Raw genomic sequence first — 16,118 nt, 5'->3', positions numbered from 1 at the left:
ATTTGCCATATCTTCCTCCCATCCTCACATTGTTCCACCTCAATTCTACGTCATCCCTATATCCTGGACATTTCTTTTCCAATCTAATACCACCCTTTCAGGGAATGACTTTGTCTAGCACTGCAGTTCCTGGGTTCTTACATGCATCTAAAATCCCACTGTTCAGCCGGCCAGTGTGGCTCAGAGGTTGAGCATCAACCTATGATCCAGGAGGTCACAGTTCAATTCCCAGTCAGGGCACATGTCTGGGTTGCGGGCTTGATCTCCAGTGGGGAGTGTACAGGAGGCAGCCGATCAATGATTCTCTCTCATTATTGATGTTTCTATCTCTCTCTCCCTCTCCCTTCTTCTCTGAAATCAATAAAAATGTAATTTAAAAAATCCCACTGTTCAGTCAGCCTGCCACCACCCAAAGGGTGGGGAATGGGAAGGTAAATGGTGATGCAGCAGTAGTTGCAATCTGCATGGGTTTTTGGGCTTGATTTCCCACTAGTCAACCCACATTCAGATTAGCCTGAGAACTACAAAATCTTTTGAACACTGAACTGAGAAGTTGTGAGTGGATTATACTCTGTAAGATCAGAATGTGCCTATTTTTTCCTATATGTGTACTTTATCCTCTGATGTTCTTGAGCGGGGCAGTGTGCCACCACAGCCACCAACCCTCCTAGTAGGATGTTGGTGACCATAGCTCATCAGTAGGTAGATTTTAATATTATTCATTCTTCATAAACTTTTTGGGAGGATTACCAGGAACTGTACAGAGTCAGGAGGGTTACATTCGCAAGAATGCTTAGATCAGCCTATTCTCATAGGCTGTTTACTATAGGGCACAATTACTTGCTTTTGGTGAATGAGGTGACAAATGGATCAATTTAGCTAGAGAAACACAGTATAATCCAGAAAATTACACTTAACTCACTGCCTTAAAATTATTCAGTGTTGCTCAGTGGTTAGAGTGTCGGCCTGCACACCAAAGGGTCACAGGTTCAATCCCGGACCCCAGGCGGGGTGTGTGCAGGAGGCAACCAATTGATGTGTCTCTCTCGCATCAATGTTTCTCTCTTTCTTTCCCCCCGTTCCTCCTTCCCTTCCATTCTAAAAATCAACGGAAAAAGTATCCTCAGATGAGGATTATCAACAACAAAAAGAAATTATTCAGTTCTAATTGAGAAATATAAAAACCAGACAATTCTAAAATCAAAGTTACAGTGTGTGTGTGTTTTTTCCCCCCATCCAAACTGATCACTCCAGAGATAAAAACAGGAATAATCCTTCAGTAAAACTGAGGAGTTGAGAAAATTAACCTGCCTTGACCATTGTAAAGGAAAGGTGACGAAGGAAAGGAAAAAGGCCACGTAGTTGGTACCACAGTCATGACGGCGATTAGTACCGTTAAAAAGAGTGACCATAAGAGGAGGCCACAGAAGCTGAGAAAAGAAAACATGCCTTTCCGGTGGTGATGACCTCCCCACGACAACATGCCTCTCTCTAAGGCTTTCCTCCATCCCTCTCCAGAAGAGGAGGAGACACAGCAGCAGCGCCCGGTGCAGAGCCCCAGTTCCTACTTCATGGATGTAAAATGCCCAGGATGCTGTAAAACCACCACCATCTGTAGCCATGCACAAACGGTAGTTTTGTGGGTTGGCTGCTTCACTGTTCTCTGTCCGCCAAGGGGAGGAAAAGGAAGGCTTACAGAAGGATGCCCCTTCAGAAGGAAGCAGCACTAAAAGCACCTCAAATCAAGATGAGTGGGAAACCATCCCAATAAACACATTTGGATAATAAATAAATAAATAAACAAACAAACAAACAAATAAATAAATGGGAGAAAACACCTTCGGGGTCTCAGGAGAGTCACAGTGCCAGCTGCTTCAGAGAAATGTACCTACCAGCAAAGAGCAAAGGACTCCCCAGGTGCTTCCTGGCAGAGTTGTATGTACTATGACAGCCGTAGAACCAGAAGATGGTTACACCTTTAACAGAAAGCTCACAGGAAATCAGCTGTTCTCAGAGATCAAGCAGAGATGGTAGTGGGTGTGGGTGCAATCAAGGGAAGAGATCAATGGTGCTCATGGATATCTGATGTTTGCAGGAGAAAGCATTGAAGGTGAACTGTTAATATACTTGTTTTTCTTCTTACTCCAACAGAAGACCAGATGTAATCTTCCTAAAGAAAAGCTTTCCAACACATCCTGACAACTGCAGGGTGGGGAGGAAGCAAGTTGCACCCTGTTGTGTATAAACGAAAAACCATAAGGTAACAGACAATACTAAGCACACTCCCATACCTCCTCAAACACAAAGACAGAGGAAAAGTCTAATGATTTGCCAAGAGACTATTTTTGGGGAGAACACACGCGCGTGCGCGCGCGCACACACACACACACACACACACACACACACACGCAGCAGCAAAACCTTTTCTCCCATTCTCCAAAATGTATAGCACTTAGAATTTAGAATTCCTATTAGTTAATCTATGTTGTAACTGTTTTAAAAGGGTCCTGCTTATAATACATTGCTAAAAGGCTGCATATAAACATCATGAGAATGAAAGGAACATTAAACATTTTACACTATGCAACTTGTTTCCCTACCAAATTTGCGTTTGTCACCAGAGTGAAAAACAAAATGTTCCCTGGGTATTTTTGTTTTTTCACCCCTTTGCTTTTCTTTTTCCTGGATACTCTTGAGTCTGAAACTGAAAGGAAGGCTGTCCGGACCAGGAAGGGCATCTTTCAAGAGGGTCTGGGAATAGAGGGGACCCTGGGGAACTCAAGCCTGGAGGTATTCTGAGTTTGCAGCACCTAAAGCATCAAATTACAGAGGGCTGGGGTAAAGGATGGGGAGGAGGCGCAAAAACAGAGGGGCCATTTCTACCTTTAGGAATTCCCTATCAGGGGAAGGAAATAGGTAGTGTGGTCTTAGACATAGCTGGTAATTAGGACAAGGTTCTAATTCTGTCTTTGGCCTGCCATGTGATCTTAAAGGGTAGGAGGGGCCACGTGTCAAATGAAGTATTCACAGGAAAGAATGGATCTTCATAATAAGGAATTAAGTGTGGTCAGCAATTCTCTAAGTATATTCCAATTTTTTAAAAGTCTGGTTAAGTAAGCTTAGAAAAGCTCTCCTTCCTCCTCCCTACCCCAAGCACCAGATTCACACTGCATTTAGTGTGTCAAACTCCCAAAGCCTTGCTGTAAAGGAATCTTTTATTTAAATGCTCGCATGGAACTAAAATAGGGTGCCCAGCCATGTTGGCTCAGTGGTGGAGCGTTGACCTATGAACCAGGAGGTCACGGTTCGATTCCTTATCAGGGCATAGGTCCAGGTTGTGAGCTCAATCCTGTGTGGGGCATTCAGGAGGCAGCCAATTAATGGTTCTCTCTCATCATTGATATTTCTACCCCTCTCCCTCTCCCTTCCTCTCTGAAATCAATAAAAATATATTAAAAAAAAAAACAAACAGGGTTGGACTAGATGACCTCTAAAATTTGTTCAAACACTGAAATTTTAAGATTTTTTGGAAAATGATCACAAACATCCACTAAAATATGAAACAGGACATACATAACCTAGGCTGTTCCATCACAGCACTAATGTTTACAAACTGAGACCTTTGAGATGAAATCCTATATCCTGCCATTCTGTATACTACCCTAAGCTCAATATTATAAACATTTCCTTGGCAACTTCCTTCTGCCCTTGGCCGATGCAAAAGGAGAAATGAGGAAGATGGTGTGGGAGTTCGCCAGTGGCCAGCAAACCGTGGCTCACGAGCCACATGTGGCTCTTTGGCCCTTTGAGTGTGGCTCTTCCACAAAATACCACGGCCTGGGCGAGTCTATTTTGAAGAAGTGGCGTTAGAAGAAGTTTAAGTTTAAAAAATTTGGCTCTCAAAAGGAATTTCAATCGTCGTACTGTTGATATTTGGCTGTTGACTAATGAGTTTGCCGACCACTGCCCTAGACCCATCTTCGAGGTAACAGAGTTCAAAGGAGATGCTTTCTGCCAAGTGCGCGCTCTGTTTTTCTTGTAGGTAAAGGATTATAAAACGTTAGGGAACTATACGTACTGCCCATACCTAACTACAAAAATATTTAATGCATGTGTTTCCAGTTCAGCCAGGGTACCATCTGATTCCTGGCAGAGGCTGAGGCTTAGAGATGGCAGCAGAGCAAGATAAGAGGCAATTTGAGAGTAACTGCAGAAGTCAACTATCCAACAGTCACACGGGTTAGTCATATTCTAGTTCTCCAATGTCTGATTGCCATATCCTCTTTGTACTCTGCCCTGACCCTTCTTTAACACCCCCCCTTTATTAACCCTCATTTCCATCCTAACAAAAGATTAAAAAACAACAGTAAAACATACACTCAAATTAGTTTCCGCCATTGTCCCAAAGCCTTATTAGTAGCTGGAAAGGCAGAAATATTAACCAACCTAATTAATCAAACAGCAATTCACTAATTTCCCCTAGTCCAGGCCTTCCAATGAAACCCCTGGGGTAGGTCTGACTCCACAGCAGTGCATGGGGGCACTGGCCGTGACACTGCACTGGCGACTTTTCTTTTCCTGTCTACTCTTCGCAGGAACACAGAGCTGGGATGTGGGGTTTTGAAGCAATGCCTTGGAGAGCAGGATGCTTCAGCCCGCAATAGAGACACAGCGAGGAAGAGAATGAATGTTTACATGTCACAGAGGGCTTCCATAGAACATGTTCAGTGTGAGAATTTTCAAAGGCTGACAGATGCAGTTAGACAGAAATAAATAAAACATAAGATTCCTACAGCCTGCTTCACATATAAAGGAGTAGTTATTGGAAAAGAATATACTTTGTAATGATGTTCCAAAACACAGTGACACTGAATTGTAAGTATAATTACTATTGAAAATAAAGGTATGAACTAAGAAAAGGCTTTAGCAAAGGCTAATTTTAAAGTAAAAATAAAGCAAAATTTAATCCAAAACATTCTCATTTTAAATTTAAATAACCCTAGGGAGCCTAACTGGATTAAAACTGAACGATCTGACCAGTAATCAGAAGAATCATCATAGCATGTACACAAAATAGAGAATAAAATTTTAATGGTATAAAAAACAAATCTTTTTGGCCAATTTAGTACTTGCTGGAATAAAGTTGTAAAATGTTACTCAGTAACTGACTTAGCTTCTAAATCAAGCCAGAATCATACACATTCTGTATATTACTTGAGTATAAACAAGTACATTACATGATAACATGCAGACATGGAAACAAGAAGAGTACCGTGAAGTCAGAATTGCCACCTCTGTTAATGAAGTAATGAGCTGAAAACAAAACACCTGTCCAGTAATCTGGGATATCTCATTTTGAAAAGGGGGTTTTGAATGTTGTTCCTTTCAAGGATTCAAATTCCATGTAGTTAAGTTTGATTTTGTTTTCTGGATATGAAAAATGGGAAGCCGATATATTTCTACAGTTATGGGAATATAATTTTCTTTTTACTCAATATTAAACTTAAATGTTTGATAGACTTTCTTCTCAAAAAAGGGCTCTTCACACTCTAGTGGTTAAGAATGAATTCCTTAAAGCTCTTAGGCATTTGAGTGCCATACCACCCACAGCAACGTATGCTCAAGCATTTAATAACTGTTGTATGAGATGCGTTGAACTTTCCTGAGAACTAAGTTAGACCTAGGAAATAAGCAGGGTATGAAAATGACCTGAGTTCACAGGAATCTCTAAATTCAGAAGAGATTACTTCAGCTTTGCTAAGATCTCATCAAAAGCCTTTTATAGCAAGGGTTTCATAGTCACATATTTGGTCATGGAGCCTTGGAATCTTTTTAAACACTAAAAAGGAGTGTTTTATGTTGTGCAAATTCAATGAAAGGCCAAAATAGACAAGAGGACAGATGGTGCTGAGTAAAACCTACAGGTAAGCCACAGATCCCACTGCCTTATAAAGAAAGAAGGCGAGATGTGCAATTGGCCAACTGTGCACCAGGCTGACGGTTTCTGGAAGCTAGAAAGATCCTTGTGCGGTAAGGGAAGACAGCACCGTAAGTGGAACCTAGTGGAAGCCACTCATAAGTGAGGGATGGTTGTGGCAGAGACGGCTACTGATCCCCTCTAGGTGACTCTTCCTTTGTGTGTGAGAACCCAAGCAGAGTAAGACAAGCAGAGTAAAATATTAGCTTCAGTCATTTCTCCAAATTATGAATCACAACTTCTGTTACTGTTTGCAAACTACTAAGGGGTAACCTGTGAATTATTAGTCATTGCTATTAAAGAATATGGTCTGGCTTCAATCTGAGCTCTTCTGATTTGCTCTGTTATCTAATTCAAGGCACTTTACATGTTTTGGTGCCTTAGTGTATTAACATGTAACATGAGAAAAACACTCATTTACTTACCTCGAGGAGCTACTACATAGATTATTGACTCTTAAAGCACTTTGAGCTCCTCAGATGAAAAGCACTGTGGAAATGATTAAGCTGAGGAAAACTCTTCTAATGCCTTGGAATTCTGATCTATTGTGCCTTATGTCTCAATCATGTTTTCTGAAACACTTTTAAAATAGAACCTGTTAGTGGCACTCTGTCCCTTTATTTATGTTGTTTGGCACATAGATGTTTATATATTTAAAATAGTTGTCATACTCCTGATTCCAAAAAAGTTTACTAAATTTTCCAGTAAAGTTAATGAAATTTACTCCTTGTGGAGTACTATGTTAAGTTTAGAAGACTTTAGCTTTCTCTGAGATACATGTGACATAATAAAAGGTTCTTTTTTTTCCCAAAATAATTCAACTAGTATTATTTGTGTGAAACTACAAGTTTTTAATGAAAAAAAAAAATACTCAACGTATGCCACAGTGTCTATATATTCATCTGAAGAGTACAAAGATGAAGTTCTGAAAAAAAGGGTCTTAACACTATAGAAAATAAATGTGCTTCTTAAATTGTTCAAAGAAACATTTAAAAAAGTAATATTTCATACATTGAAATAAAGCAATTTGTCAGAGATAATAAATTATAAATACAGTAGTTCAAATATTGTTTCTTTTTTAGCATTAGTTTTGCTAAACAAGTTAAATTCAAAACATTAAATCTGTTATACTCTTCTTTCAAAGGAATTGTGGAAATCTAAAACAATGATACCACCTTATGATCTTTACATAGAATATACTACATTGTGACCATTTTAGATTTATAACGTATTTTGATTAATACATTACATTCAACCCATTAATATGCCTTTATATTTGGGAGAAATTAGATTGCAATTTATAACCTTGAAGTTCACCCAAATGTTCCTTACTTCCAGGTCTTGCTTGATTCTCTGCAGGGGATTCTATCAGACTCGTAATTAAAATGATGAAAACTGTAAATTACTTCTTTTGGACTGAAAAATGTTTTGTTTTTAAATAAAATAAAGTGCTTTTAAATTCAAATATTTCTTGCTCTAAACAAAACTGAAACATACTTAAACCTGAAATCTCTGTATCTTGACACACATACTTTAATAGAAAAAAATCATTATTGGGCCATTAATGTCCTTCACGAGTTCAAATTGGATCTAAATCGGATTTTGCATTATCATCGTGCTCATGTTTGTACATGAAGGTTAAAAGAAAGAGGGCAACATCCAAGGATGACCAATAGGCAGTGTGTGACGTGACAGCTGACCAATAGCGGCTCTCCACAAGTCCTTCTCTGAGTTCAAAGTCAATTCTGTGATCCAATTCCACTAAAAAAAAAAAGGAATCAAACAAATGAATAAATATTACAATAAAATAGGTTCCATATAGACTTACGAGTTGAGGATAAAAGTTTAGCTAATAGAAGTGATTCTTCTAATGATAAATATGTATATATATTTTAAAGTGACTTTCTACTCTAATTATATGGGAAAAACACTCAGAAGAGCCTTATTACCTCAGGATTCTACGTGTTGAGTCCTTTCTTTGTGTGCCCAGGTTAATATGGAATAATAACGGAAGAAAACAAACAAACAAAAATTCACTGCCAGGCCGGTGTGGCTTAGTGGTTGAGCTCAACCCATGAACCAGGAGGTCATGATTCAATTCCTAGTTAGGGCACATGCCCGGGTTGCAGGATTGATCCCTAGTAGGGGGTGTGCAGGAGGCAGCCGATTGATGATTTTTCTCTCCCCCTCCCTTCTCTCCCTAAAATTAAATAATTTCACTTGGTATATTTTGGGTAAAAAAAAAGGGGGGGACTCAAATGCTGGCTTTCCCTCGTGCCTAACCTGTAAAATAAGAAAAGCAGCCCTCCTGCAGAATTATGGGCTTTCAAGCAATAATACCTGTGGGAGTGTAAGAGTCACTAATGGCCCCTTCAGGGCTCTGGGGGATACACTAGAAGATAACCATCTTTTTACAGTTCCATAGTTTTCTTCCCTACTTGCCAGCCTAGATTTTGTCCAGCTAGCAGAGCTTAACATGCAGAACATACATGTGCTCAATAAATGTCTGCTGTGGCTGGGAACATTAAACTGGGAGGAAGAGTGCTGATCCTTGGGGGGGAAGGACTTCATTTATAACAATGCACTCAACAATTCAGTCAATTTAATCAAATCTTTTCTAAAATCCACAGAAAGTCCTTGTAATACCTGTTAGAGAAAAAAATCACCATAACAAATCAAGGCTATAGGAAAATTTCAATCAATTCATTTAATAAATCCTTAGAGAAAAAACACTTAGAAAATTGATATTTGATCTTCAGAAACTAACTCCTTTAAAATTGTGAGTGAGCCATATAGTCAGTATTTTGAAGGGTCCATCTTCAAAACAAAAAACACCCAAGTCACTACTACTTCAATGTCTGTTCTTTGTCCAGAGCCAGAGGATGTGAAAAGTGAAAACTGGCAAATATTGAGGAGAAGGTTGTAGAAAAAGTTGGGTTTGGTTTTACACTGAGACTTTGGTAATTGCATATAGAAAATCATATTCTAGAGAATAATTTCATATAAATGTTTAGCAAATACTTATTTTAACAACTACTTTGTGACAATACTATTTGGTGACTTAAAAATATATCTACAGTTGTTATTTTTCTTTTTTTTTAATTCGAATTTTAGAGAGAGAAAGGGAGAGAAAAACATCAATTTTTAGTTCCACTTATTTACAAATTAATTGGTTGATTCTTATATGTGCCCCGACTGGGGATCGAACCCTCAACCGTAGTGTGTGGGGACAATACTCTAACAACTGAGCTATCTGGCCAGGGCTACAGTTGTTACTTTTCTATTCAATTGTTCTTTTCTGACAAGAAATGTCCATGCATCCATCTATACATTCTCAAGTAAGGTTTACACTCCAACAACAATAAAATACCAATTAGATTATTAAACCATTTGTTAGATATATCGACATAGGCTTTTATAATGTTTTTTTAAACTGTTATTTTCCTCAAATTATAATAAGCTAATGTAGTGGTCGGTAAACTGCGGCTCACAAGCCACATGCGGCTCTTTGGCCCCTTAAGTGTGGCTCTTCCACAAAATACCACGGCCTGGGCGAGTCTATTTTGAAGAAGTGGCGTTAGAAGAAGTTTAAGTTTAAAAAATTTGGCTCTCAAAAGAAATTTCTATCGTTGTACTGTTGATATTTGGCTCTGTTGACTAATGAGTTTGCCGACCACTGAGCTAATCCATAAGTTAGAAATAGCTGAAAGCCGTATGTGGAACTGTAGAGTAGTAATGTCTGCATCTTTTATCTTCTGTATTCCACGTGACACTGGAGGTACATTCTGGCACAACAGACAGGAAGATGATAAAAGAAGAAACTGGAATTCTCAAGCACGATGAGAAAGAGTCAAGGTGAAGTTAGTTATAAAGGAAAAGGAGAAATAAGAGAAACAGAAAAGATGGGAAACCTATGCATGAATATTAGTGAAAACCACCAAATAACTTCTAAGAATTCCCTTTAAAATGCCACTGTAGAATATCTTACTAGTCTAACTAGTCTTAAGTTGAACTGTGTTTTAAAGTCAGAGTGTGAGACTTTTCTTGTTATAACAAGTGGTATTGGCTCCACTTTAATATTATGTACCTAAAATTTATTCTTATTATGCTATTCTTACATGCAGCACTGCCTTTCATATATTAGACACTGAAATTCCTAATTTGTTACCCTTGTTATTCTTATCACCTAGAGGGGCTTTAATAATTGTTAACTGACTGGCCCTCCCTATCCCTTTCTATTTATCTCAGTTTGTCCCTACCAAATGGAATCTAGGTAGCCAGCTTGTACCTGATGAAACTGTTTGACTTGCACCTTCCTTAAACAGTTTACCCCAGGCAGTCTGGCTGCTGGTGTGGTTAACCTCACATTTGTGTTGATTCTGCAGGTGGATGGATAGAATTAGATGGGCTTATGTCTCACCTTCTCTCTCCTGTGTATAGAGCTTTCCCAAGGGACTGAGATTCTATAGGACAGCACCATTCTATACAGGGTGGGAAAAAGTAGGTTTATAGTTGTGAGCATGCAAAAACAGTTTATTCTTGTATTAGTATTTATTATTATATTATTTTCCATACAAACAACTGCACACCTACTTTTGCTCCACCCTGTATGTGCTGTGAGCTGTCTTGCCCAAAGTGGGCCCAAATCTACCTGGAACTGCCATGGACCTACTTTCCTATTATCTATATAATAAAAGCCCAGCGACTGTTATGGTGGAACGACCGGTCACTATGATGTGCACTGACCACCAGGGGACAGACGCTCAACACAGGAACTGCCCCTGGTGGTCAGTGCACTCCCACAGCTGGAGCGCCGCTCAGCCAGAAGCCAGGCTTACGGCTGGCGAGTGCAGCAGCGGTGGCGAAAGCCTCTCCTGCCTCCGTGGCAGCGAGCCCAGCAGTAAGGAGCAGTGAGCAGGTGGGCGGTAAGGAGCGAGGGGTCCCGGACTGCGAGAGGGCCCAGGCCAGGCTGAGGGATCCCCCCCCCCCCCCCAACCAGTGCACGAATTTCGTGCACCGGTTCTCTAGTTACCATATAAAGAATGGGCAGCACAACACAGCTTGGTAGTTTTCCCCCAGTTTCTCTCACTGAGTTAGGTCAAAGAGAAAAAAGAACATAAAATTGTCCCTTGTCCTTCTTTCTCTTTCTTGGATGACTAAGTGCTAGAATTCTCCTATTCACAAAGAAAAGAATGAGATTCCTGAACCGCTGAAGAGAAGTAAAAACGAGAAAAAAATGTTGCCTTTTAATAATCATCAGCAGTTTGCTTATACGCTTTAAAACATGGATTATTTTCTTTCCTGGGAGTCATGCAGATGAGCATATTTCCCTCCCTATTCCCCAAAGCAAATGTCTGCAGTCCACACCAGTGTGAAGGGAAGTATCCTCAGTGCTGTGCTTTCATCAGAGGATTCCTTTGTGCCCAAGGCTTGTCAACATGGATGTGGTACTAAAAAATAAGCAACATCTTTATGGGCAGTATCTAAGTCTGTGGCTCCTGGTAAACATTTAGTAAATAATTGTAGAATGAATAAAAACAGGGGAAGAGAAATAGGAGCCATATACATATTACCAAATGAATCACTTTGGTGTGGTTATGATTAGTGGTCTAACAGCTTATGTAGTTGGGAAGGCTTTAAGACAGTGGATATAATGGCTGCTTGAATGCAGGACAAATGTATGAGTAGACTGATTTTCCTTTCTCCAACTAAATATGCAAAACTGAATTATTTCTTTACATAAATAACAATTACATGAGCAGAGACCAGAGTGAGCACTTTTATAAGCTCATTTCTCAAGGGGAATTCATTGAGTTAGATCAACACAAACTGTGGCTAGGGAGAAACAAACACAAACAAAATGAAATCAGCTTGTTATACTAAAACATTTTAAAACTTGTATCAAGTAAGAGTTGTTTTGAAAACAGAAAAAAAATAAGCAATACAGAAATTGTAAATTTAGATATAGTTAAAACATCCAAAGAAAAACCTGTAACATATCTTTTGTTAAAGACAAAATACGCTATTTAAAAAACAATGGAAAAAGGAGTTGTGGAAAAAGGAAAAGTTAATTGATAAAAATAATTTAAACTGCCAAGATTAATCCTTCATGATATTTAGAATCTGCTGAGAGTGAAAACATCTCTTGCATCCAAAACTAATGTTTTTAAGCAAACCTACTCTTCCAAAGAATATTAAATAGAGGGTGTCTGAAACAATGTATACGCACTTTGAATAATTTTTAACGCAGTGTTTATTAAAATACGTTTCATTTTCAAAATTGAGCTATCAGCTATTAAAATATGTATACATTTTTTGGTGACACCCTGTATTTGTACTGAAACCAGATATCAGCTATGACATACTTAGTATCAGCACTAAGTGGTAGTGTTACTAATATCTGAAGTAGCTAGAACTAACTATATCCTTTACACTATAAAAATCTTTTATATCTAGTGTAGTACATAAGAAGTATAGTGAAGCCTTTAGGATAAAAGAGAAGGAAAAAATGGCTTATGCTTTTCTCCCTCTTTAAAAGGTTCCTTCTTTGCAGGAGTATCATATATTTTAGCACATAAGGCACTAATCAATAGTTGGGTTTCAGAATCACTACCATTTAAGATTAGAAAATACAGAAACATATACAATAGTCTATAGGCTGATTTCATAGAAGAAGTAATGCAATTTTTCAATGAGCAGAATTCTCTAAGTAGAGCATTTTCATAGTATTCTGAATGCTATTCCTAACATATACCATACCGAGGGCATTATCTTTATTCTGCATTACATTTTCCGGAAAAAGAAGATGTGGGAGATTTAAGAACGACTCCTGAAGTCTGAAATCTGTGAAAAAAAAACACAAGATGCTGTAAAGTGTTGGCTGATAGTTACAAATGGCCTTCAATGATGCAGTGGCCAAAAGTTAGAACAGTCCTCTCAAATAAGACGATTGAACCTAGCATATATAAAGAAGTACACATTTTGATTTTTGTAAAGATTTCTTTCATGGAAAAATGTAAGCCTAATTAATTTTGAGATAAAATGTCATAATCTGCTAACATCCAGATATCCCCAAAACGTATAGTTCATTTAAGTTCTGATCTAGAGGGAAAACAATGCTGAAAGAAACAGATCTTTCCTTTTTATGTTACAAACACAGGGGAGCATAAGAAATGAAATAGTAAAACCACTGGGAATAAACATAGACTTTTTAAAAAGAAATGAAGATTAGTTAGTGCCATCAACTTGATGACAAGTGATAGAACTTACTCTTCAAAGAGAGAAACCCTGATTGATCGTGAACTCAAAGCCTGTGTCCATCTTACTTTCAAAGAGAGAATCAAAGTTGGTAGCCTCAGAATAAAGGTTATGGAGAAGAACCGAGGCAATGAAGGTGAGCAGAAAGAAGGAAAGAAGCCAGAATTACCTAATCATAATGACCAAATTCCAAAAGGAAGATTTAAGCAACTTTTATGATTTGCAAGAGATAGCCAAAATAGCAATTAAGACTTAAGCAATTTGTTTAAATCAGGATTACACAGAAGAGTATATCTTTGAGGCAAGTCCAAGAATTAGTAAGGCAAATCTTGAGGATTCGATTTAAAAGACAGAATTCTACTATAGGAGTAGTGGCCCAATTTTAATAGTTTATCTATATCTAGAGATGAATATATGCAACTAAGATTCATGATTAGCTCAGATTTAGTTGTGTGTATAGTTGACAAGAAATTTACCATTAGGCCCAACAAAGAATTTATATGTAAGAATGACAGCAAATGTATTTTGTTAAGCTATCAAAATATATGATGCAATACAGCTAAGCACCTCTATTCACCGCTGTCCTGAAAGAATAGGTCTCTCTTATCATTTTGAATATTACTATATAATAAACCCCCAAAAACTAAAGAATAGTTTTCCTCCCTCAGATCCTATAGATTGTCTCTGACTTCATCATCCTTCCTCTTGTGCTACTCAGGCTGCTTTTTTGTCCTCCATTCCTCCCGCATCTTCGGTGTGCATTAACATTAGGAGGAATTGTGACTTTTTACCTATGCTGTCACAAAATTCTTTGAGAAAAATTATTTTTCCTCAGTAGTTTTCTTTTAACATCTGCATGTTACAACAGACATTTGTATTTTCACAATCACAATCCTGATATTAAGTAGAAGTGAGAGCTTAAGTCACCAATAGTATAGGAATTGCAAGAACATACGAAATTTGTACAAATATCAAAGTATAAAATGAATTTTCTAGGCAGCATTCAAAAGGCTTGCAATTAAAGAATTTCCAGCACTTAAAATCTGACAAAGGTAAGATCAAGTTAAAAAATGCCATTGGTCTAAATAGAAATGTCTAATGTCCAGGATAATTAATCCTGGGGTGGGGTTCACTTGGAGAAAGATCCAGCCTCTAGGAGGCCACAACTGAACTTCCCTATAAGCATGTTTTACAGATGGCAATGCTGGCCATTTTGAAATTTAGAGCAGCAGACACAGTAAGAAAACAAGTCTTTAAGTATCTAAAATAAAATGTTTAAACATCTCTAGAAAAAGTTTTCCTCTTCCCATAGTTACAGAAAGAAGTAGGCTAGTTTCAGAATCTACATTTCCTTATATAAACTAATGGGAAAATAGGACTTGACTTTTCAGTCTTATTTTACTGGACACTTAAAAGTGAGGGTCAAGTTTAGACCCTTGGAAGTAAATATATACTAAGTAAGTGATTAGTGTTTCACAACAATTCAAGGTTTTAGACCTTTTAAGTCCATTGGAAAAAAATTAAACATAGCTCTATTCTAATGCCACGTCCAGAATAAACTATCCGTTCATTCACTCATTTCTTGAGTACCTGCTTTGCACCAGTAGTGGGGCTAGAACTGGAAGCCATGGTTTTAGTATTGGGTTGATTAAAAGGAACAGTGGGATAAGTAGCAGAATGGCTTTGGCATAGTGGTTTTTAAAAAGTATTAAGAGTAGATACAGCACAGGTTTGATGCAACTACATGAATTTTTAAGGTTGAGAAGACCATATTTAAAAAACCAGGGGGTGCTTACCTCATAAAGATTTGTTTTATGCTTGATGCTTAAGACCCCCATGCCATAAGGCCCTGATTATTATTAATTCCTCAATGCAGAGAATAAAAACTGCATTTACCTGGGATTAGTCTTAAAAATATAAGCAGCAGAAATAGATTTTTTTTAAAGCTTTAGATTTTAGAGTTGACTGCCTGTGTTAATATCATAATCCTCTCTGCTCTCCTCAATTTAAAAAAAGATATAGCATAAAAAAACCAGTATGAACTAACATGCAGAATCAAGAAAGCCAGAACTGCTATGTGGAAGGGTCTGTGTTGCCACAGTGGTAGTAGGAGGCGAGGCAACTGGCTTCTTCTCGTCTTCCATTGAGTCTTTAGGTGTCTCAGATGGCTGTGCAGTAGATGAACGTCCAAACCTTGAGAACAACATTCCTCCAAGTCCCTTTCCAATGCTAGCAGCCCCTGCATTTCACAAAACAGGGCAGTCATTCTGCTGAATTACACCACATACCAAGCCAAAGAGCACCACCCATAATTATTGCCAATTGGCAGAGGCACCAAGCTCTAGTCATGGTTTTCCAGAGTGGGAACATAAAAAAGTTACAATTTATATTGTAGGTTTCTAAATAAAAATGGTGTTGAACAGAAAGAGAGTGTACAGACTTTGAGAATATAGCTTACAAAAGAATAAAGATTCTATTTTACTCAAGTGATCATTATTTATTAAAGTATTTGGTAAGATTAGAAATATATGACACGGGCATATATTTACTGTTGATATGCTTAATACTGAAGTTAGGTGGGTATCTAATAAAAAGTTATCAATAAACAATCTGTATGTCAAAGTGAAATAGCAATTAAACCAGCAGGTAAAGCCTATTTAGAGTGCCATCTTGTGGCATTTTATATTAAGGCAACGTATAACCAAAAGCAATGGACAAGTTCAAGTGGCACATTATTGAACTCCAGGTGCTACAACAAATATTGTAGCTGGTAATGGAGAGCATTCAGAGACAAATTAAATATCCTTGTTGCCCTCAGGAAGGACACAATTTAAGAGACTTTTGGGACATGGATCAGAGAACTAGATGGCAGGGGCACCCTTAG

The 16,118-nt window shown here is 38.1% G+C and overlaps 1 protein-coding gene across 12 annotated transcripts in view; it reads right to left on the bottom strand.

Moving 5' to 3' along the window:
* Positions 1–5,074: 5,074 nt before the first annotated feature.
* The window catches only part of DDHD1 (DDHD domain containing 1), an 88,017-nt gene continuing 76,973 nt past the window's right edge, over positions 5,075–16,118 (bottom strand). For 5 of the 12 annotated variants that reach the window (XM_080668714.1, XM_080668716.1, XM_080668708.1 and 2 more), the window contains 3 exons: positions 15,282–15,473; positions 12,737–12,820; positions 5,075–7,738 (listed from right to left, as the gene is read on the bottom strand). In XM_080668714.1, coding sequence (XP_080524840.1) covers positions 7,557–7,738; positions 12,737–12,820; positions 15,282–15,473 — 458 coding nt within the window. In that variant the 3' untranslated portion in view covers positions 5,075–7,556. The remainder of the gene's footprint in view (positions 7,739–12,736; positions 12,821–15,281; positions 15,474–16,118) is intronic. The other 7 variants (XM_080668717.1, XM_080668715.1, XM_080668718.1 and 4 more) reach the window with 2 other exon arrangements.

This window comes from Plecotus auritus, assembly GCF_963455305.1.
Source record: "Plecotus auritus genome assembly, chromosome: 1".
In the NCBI taxonomy this organism is placed as follows: domain Eukaryota; kingdom Metazoa; phylum Chordata; class Mammalia; order Chiroptera; family Vespertilionidae; genus Plecotus; species Plecotus auritus.
This window is presented reverse-complemented; position numbering and strand designations above follow the sequence as displayed.